The 6000-nt window shown below is 30.4% G+C and overlaps 2 protein-coding genes across 3 annotated transcripts; both read right to left on the bottom strand.

Moving 5' to 3' along the window:
• Positions 1-1683: 1683 nt before the first annotated feature.
• Positions 1684-4381, bottom strand: LOC145187595 (uncharacterized). 2 transcript variants are annotated; one of them, XM_090075873.1, is made up of 4 exons: positions 3882-4381; positions 3668-3797; positions 3384-3488; positions 1684-3175 (listed from the first exon to the last, which is right to left on the bottom strand). In XM_090075873.1, the coding sequence occupies exons 1-4, from the start codon at positions 4122-4124 to the stop codon at positions 1767-1769; spliced, it is 1887 nt and encodes a 628-aa protein (XP_089931999.1). In that variant the 5' UTR covers positions 4125-4381; the 3' UTR covers positions 1684-1766. The 2 variants fall into 2 exon arrangements, with proteins under 2 accessions (XP_089931999.1, XP_089931998.1); XM_090075872.1 differs by having other exon boundaries at positions 3384-3545.
• A 746-nt stretch (positions 4382-5127) lies between these two features.
• On the bottom strand, positions 5128-5656 carry LOC149876017 (uncharacterized). Its single transcript, XM_090075875.1, has 2 exons — positions 5411-5656; positions 5128-5327 (listed from the first exon to the last, which is right to left on the bottom strand). The coding sequence occupies exons 1-2, from the start codon at positions 5654-5656 to the stop codon at positions 5232-5234; spliced, it is 342 nt and encodes a 113-aa protein (XP_089932001.1). The 3' UTR covers positions 5128-5231.
• Between the last annotated feature and the right edge of the window lie 344 nt (positions 5657-6000).

Consider the following 6000-nt stretch of genomic DNA (forward strand, 5'->3'; position numbering starts at 1 on the left):
AGATATACAGTATAATCTCTCTAACTCGAATCTCTTTAGTTCGAAAATCTCCATAATTCGATTAAATGTAAAGTCACCGTGAAATGCTCCGAAGAAGACTCAACTTTCTATAATTCGAAAATCTCTCATTTAAACTTTTATTTTTCCCCATAAAGTTCGAATTAGAGAGATTGTACTGTATATCCAAAAACCGGTTTTGAAAATAACATTTTCGGTTTTCGATTTCCAAAAAATTTATGGTTTCCGGTCTCCGGAAACCGATTTTCCTTTCCCTAATGTGATCATTTTTTTAATTTCTACTCCCCTGATCACTTTCATTATCATTAGACCAACTTCTTAATAAATTACTGTGTTTTTGTTGAACATGTTTTTTTAGACTATCAGCACTTTTGAAAGTTTGCTTGCATGCACTTGAAACACATCTAACGTAAAAAAGAGGCTGATTTTCATGAAACAAGATAAGATGTCGCAAATACTTTCCAAATGAAAAATAATTGTTGCCACATTCACAAAGAAATTGAGGCATGTTTGGCTATTATATATTATAAGAAATAATAACTTAATTATTATTTCTACTTTAAATTTTGATTACCTAACTCTTCTTTAAAATTTTAAAAGAATTACATTGACCTATAGGAACCTAATAGATAAACCGGTTAACTTAAAAAATATACACTTTTGCGTATTCTACTTTAAAAATTTTAACTAAATACAATTTTAAATATAATACAATAAAATAAATACTATTTATTTCATTTGAAATATCATATTGCTAAGCGATTGTAATTCTATTTTAAACCCTTTCTATTTTTATCCTTCTTTAACTATGCCTCGATATCAATAAACGAAACTCGGCATTTATTGGTTTCTTATGTTTCACCACGAAAAACCCTTTGCTAAAGGGTTTTCTAAAAGAACCCTTTCAAAAGACCTTTTTTTACACACCAAAAGGTTTTCTAGTAGTAGAAAACCTTATGCGAGTGTAAAAAACCTTTTGCGAAACCTTTTTTTTTACATTGTGGTCACTTGTTATCTATTCTCTTGTAAGCGATTTCTTTCGATAAAAAATATTTAACCGCTTAAAGAAAGCTCATCGCTGTTATTCTTACACTTTCGGTTTCTAGGTGCTGTTTTTTAGAATGTTTGACAGCATGGTTTTCAACATTTTTGCGAGTTGTTTACAATAAATCTTATAAAATAGCCAGAAGGAAATGAAACATCAGGTAACAAAACAACCTGTTAACAGCGCAATAAATGTTGCGGACTAAAACAGTTTGCACCCTACGATAAATGACTCGTTCGATTACACCTTATTTGTATATCAAGAAACTCCATTCTATATATACTTCCTTAGTGTGTACTCTATCGTCAATACAATCCCCACTGTGAGCCATAAAGACCGCCAGGTTCAACTTTTCCCCACCTCTAACTTTTTTTCATATTAGGATAAGTACTGGTTAGATATTATATTTTTTTGTATTGGACAAATCTAAAGTCGATCGGAAGTCACATAAAAACTTTTTTACCCTATTTACCCCCCTTCAAGTGATAAAGTTACCCCCTTTATGATGATATTACCTCCTTTCAAAAAAAAAATTTTTTTTTTGATTAATATTTCATTATCCTCCTTAAAACAATCCTTACTTTTTCTTACTAATCTTAAATTGAAGCGATTTAAACTCCTTTTGCACCATTATAGCAATAATTAAAAGAAAAAATACAATAAATGCAACAAAAATAACACAACTACTTTTATATTACAATATTTACATCTTATCTAAACAAAAAGTGGCAGTAGCAGATTTCAATCGTTTAGCATAATCTTTATGTTCGATCCTTCGCTTGTATTGAGACCAACTTGGTTTGAAGGCACTATGAACAGCTTCTCCAGTCTGTTCAGCATATGATCCCAGAGAACAACAATTAAACTTCACAAATGGGAGAATATGACAAACAACTATATGGACTTTCCAGGTAACCTTCAGTTCTGTATTTAAATGTATCTTTGCATACTGCTGTAGGTCACAAAATGATACTTTGAACTCTTCAATAACTGAAGAAGCATTGCTGCCTAATTCGTATCCAAAGGTGCACTCTTTAACCTTTGCAAACTTTCTGAGGCAATGAACTATAGGCAATAAATTAGTTTGAGATGCTAACACATCTCTCTCTAAAATATCTACCTTTTCCAGAAGTTTATTGGAATTGTTCCCATCAAAGCCTATCCCATGATAACCTCGAAGTATGATATAATGTTCTTTTAGCCAGTTTTTAAAAAGAGGCCAATGATCTAAAAGTAGTCTACCAAGTAATGTCACGATCCCTATAAGAAGATGTAACTCTGGTGGAGGGACTAAGTGATTAATTTCATCTTCAGCATTTTTATCTAAATAAACGAGTCGAGGACTAATAACATTTTTAAAATCTTTCATCTCTAAGCGCTTTGCCCCATTTTCAACAAATAAGTTGTACCAATGATCAAAAGAACCTAATGTTCTCGGAGTACCACTTTCTAGGGAACATTCGCCTTCACACCACAAGCAGGCATATTTACCTGAATGAGAAGACAAACCAAAGATGCTGTTAGCACATTTTAAGTCAAATGCAAGGTGATATGTAACATCATCCAGATTTAATCTACTCAAGATTTTCTGCAAATTTCCATTGTCTTCACAAACATCTTCAACAATAGCAAGAATAAAACACCTTTTAACTCCACTGTCAATGTAAATCTCATTTTTATTGGTTTTATCAAAGACATTTACAATTACTTTAAGAAATCCTTGACCTCCATCAATTGATATACGTACCATACTGGAGAGAGGATCCAATCCTCTTTCCATTAAAATACTAAGAATAAATTCAGAAGTGTCATGGATAAATACTACATGTCTTGTTACAATTTCATCATTCCAAATAAAGTTATCTTGTTCTATATTATACTTAGATTCAATTTCTTCTTGTAATGATGTCATCATACTAATTACATTATTCTCCACAACAGTAGATGATCCCAGATTCTTACGGAGACTTGATATCAGTTTTTTTGTTTTATTTTTTGTCAATTCCAGTACAGAAGTTAATTCCATCACTGCTTGAAATGATATCTGATTAAAAAACTTTCTAGAAGATTTATTGTCTTTAGTTCCAACAGTTAAAGTTAACGGATTTCCACCTTAAAAATAAAGTATAATTAATTATATGTATCTTTAACCTACCCCTACTTTAAATTTACAATGCAAACATTTTGAAAAAGTTATTAGCAATCTATACAATTGCTTAGTTAAAAGCCTCTACTGAGTGTTCTATATGTGCATTTAAGTTTTATCTGAACATATAAACTGTTTTTAATTATTTAAAAATGAAAATAAAAACTTACACACCTGTAGATATTTTAAAGGACTGGCCTCTCTCAATGCCTTCTCGTTCCATCTTGTTTTTTATTATGCCTGAAGCAACTTGCTCACATGATGTGGGATCAAGAGTTTCTGACAAATTAATCAAATTCAAAACAGTCTGACTAGAACAACAGTTGTTATGACATCCTGAAGAATAAAATTTACTCTTAAATTAATATACACCTAAAGGTTTTTTTATTGAAGTTTATAAATGATTATTTGATAACTTTTAGTTTACTTATCAAGTAACTTATTATTTATTCTTTAACCTCTTGCAAGGAGAGTAAAGCAGCAGCTGCACATATTTTTTTTCAGAGATTCAACATCTTTTGTATTAATATGAGATGATTGTACAATATCACTAAGCTCAGTACTACGTCTAATTCTTGGTCGGTCAACCTAATTCAAAGATGGTACTTTATAAAAAATCTATATCTTTATATGTATTTATCATTTAACTTAAATAAGTTTTAAATCATATACTTGAGAAACTTTACTTATCCAGTTTGAAAGATAAGTGCTTTTTCCCTTTTCCAGCAAAAAGATGTTTCTTCTACAACTTGAACAAATTACATCCGGGCAGACATTAAACTCTGCATTGTACTCAGGCCAAATATACTCCTTGATTTTACTTGCTACAGATGGTCGTACTTTTACTAAAGATTTTGAATATTTACCTTTTTTTTCCAAACAAACTGCACAAACAGACTGTTTTAAATCAGCCATCTTTACCGTATGATGTTTTTTACTTAAATCATTTCAAAACTATTAAAGAAAAAGAAGCCAAAGTGGCGGATTGGATTATTTTTGAAGCTTAATTTTTTGGTTTTTCTAATTTTTAAAACTTAAAATACTAACTCTTCTGATCGACTTTAGATTTGTTCTGTACTTGAAAAAGACTTACAAAAACTGCATTTACTTTTTTAAAAAATAAAATTAGAGGTGGGGAGAAGTTGAACCTGGCGGTCTTTATGGCTCACAGTGTCCCCCTCGTTAAACTTTAACAAATATTTAGGCTTCCAAAACCTGACAAAATGTATTTTTTTATTCTAAGAAAAGAGAAATTGATGTAAAACAGGCTTTAATATTAAATTTTATATCAATGCTATTGAGATAAAGCACACCCTATGTAACTCAGTAGATACTGACTTACATGTTTTACTTGTCATTTAACTCACTATTCGTAAGTTTTTTGAGGTCACGAATTTCTAATTTTTGCTAACAAAAAACACAATTCAATTTGTTTTTCACCTTGCTTTTCATTTCAAATGGAGTTTTGTTTCGACTCTATTAGTTCTATTCTACATTTTTATCGACTAGTTTAACTTATTGTTCCCTTGTTCCCTTTAAAAACGACACTTCGAATCTTAGTAGGAGAGAATTAGCGAAAAATAGGGTCGAACCCGGACAAAAATGGTATAAAGCTGAAATTTTGCAGAGAGAAAGTAGACAGTGTCTGGATGAGCGTAAAAAAAAGCTCCTTTGATTGCGCTACGGGAACATCCCTTTTGGGGCAATTTGGGGTACAAAAAAGGGGCAATTTTGACAGCACCAAAATATCATAAACTTTATATCGCTGGATCGAAAATGTTATGCTGATCAATATTTATATAAGAACTATTACTTGAAAAAAATTGTTTTTTAAGTTATTTACGTTTGAAAAGTGTAAAATCGTTAAAATGTTATATTTTTTTGTTTTCAAAACATAATATAACTTTTGTCTGTGCGCAATTTTAAATGGGAAAAAATTAGAAAATAATATATTCTTTTAAAATAACTTTAAGACTTGAATGCAAATTTCTTTAAAATTAGATGTCCGATATCTTACTTTTCTCAAAACAAATCATCAAATAAATTTCTCTCGTTTTCAATTTCATCACTTGAATCTTCTTCAATTTCATCACTTGAATCTTCTTTAATTTCAAAATCCTAAAAATGCAAATTATTTGTATTCCAAAAAAAACAAAATTATTTAAAGAAGATTATGTGTATATTTAAAAAAAAAAATTTACCGTTTTATTACTGCAGTCTTGCCCATGACAGCCACCGCATGCAGACACGCATTTTAATCCATTTTTCCTGCAAAAATACATATTAGTTCCGCACATATTTCTTGACGAAGTTTTACAATCGCAGCGAATCACTTTTAATATATTGGGTGGTGCCACATCTTTGTCTGTTGGTATTGGAAGAAGACAACCATTATCTAACTTCCATCCCCATTCTTTAGGATCCAAGTTGAAAGATTCATCTAGCATTTTCAATTCAACAACTTGTAGGTAAACTCTAAGACCATGAAAATAAGCAGCACGGTCTGTGGGTGGTAACTTTTCTGGCTTAATAATTCCTTCACAAACCATTTGTTTATATTTTAAATACCAAAGAAAAATACTATGAAAATATGTAACTTTCTAAATCTAAATGAGTGACTTAAATCCACAAAATTATAACTAAACTTTCAAATACCAACCGCATTTTCCTTAACGAAGATTCTGCATTTCCATTAAAAAGTTCAATGAAATCCCTTACTGCAGATTTTCCAACTTCTTTTTTGGTTGCCCAGTAATCCGAAATAATTTCAGATACTGATTGTATATTATTG

The sequence above is a fragment of the Hydra viridissima genome, unplaced genomic scaffold (assembly GCF_058129835.1).
Source record: "Hydra viridissima isolate aposymbiotic clone 2 unplaced genomic scaffold, HvirCarnegie_v1 scaffold_62, whole genome shotgun sequence".
Classification (NCBI taxonomy): Eukaryota; Metazoa; Cnidaria; class Hydrozoa; order Anthoathecata; family Hydridae; genus Hydra; species Hydra viridissima.

Bases quoted from the DNA above. Each gene is read 5' to 3' on its own strand.
- LOC145187595 (XM_090075872.1), bottom strand. From the start codon at position 4,124: ATGGCTGATTTAAAACAGTCTGTTTGTGCAGTTTGTTTGGAAAAAAAA. The intron at 3,546-3,667 runs GTTAAAGAATAA...TTTATTCTTCAG, and splicing joins CTTTACTCTCCTTGCAAGAG to GATGTCATAACAACTGTTGT. The intron at 3,176-3,383 runs GTGTGTAAGTTT...TTTATTTTTAAG, and splicing joins GTCCTTTAAAATATCTACAG to GTGGAAATCCGTTAACTTTA.
- LOC149876017 (XM_090075875.1), bottom strand. From the start codon at position 5,656: ATGCTAGATGAATCTTTCAACTTGGATCCTAAAGAATGGGGATGGAAG. The intron at 5,328-5,410 runs GTAAATTTTTTT...TTGCATTTTTAG, and splicing joins AAGACTGCAGTAATAAAACG to GATTTTGAAATTAAAGAAGA.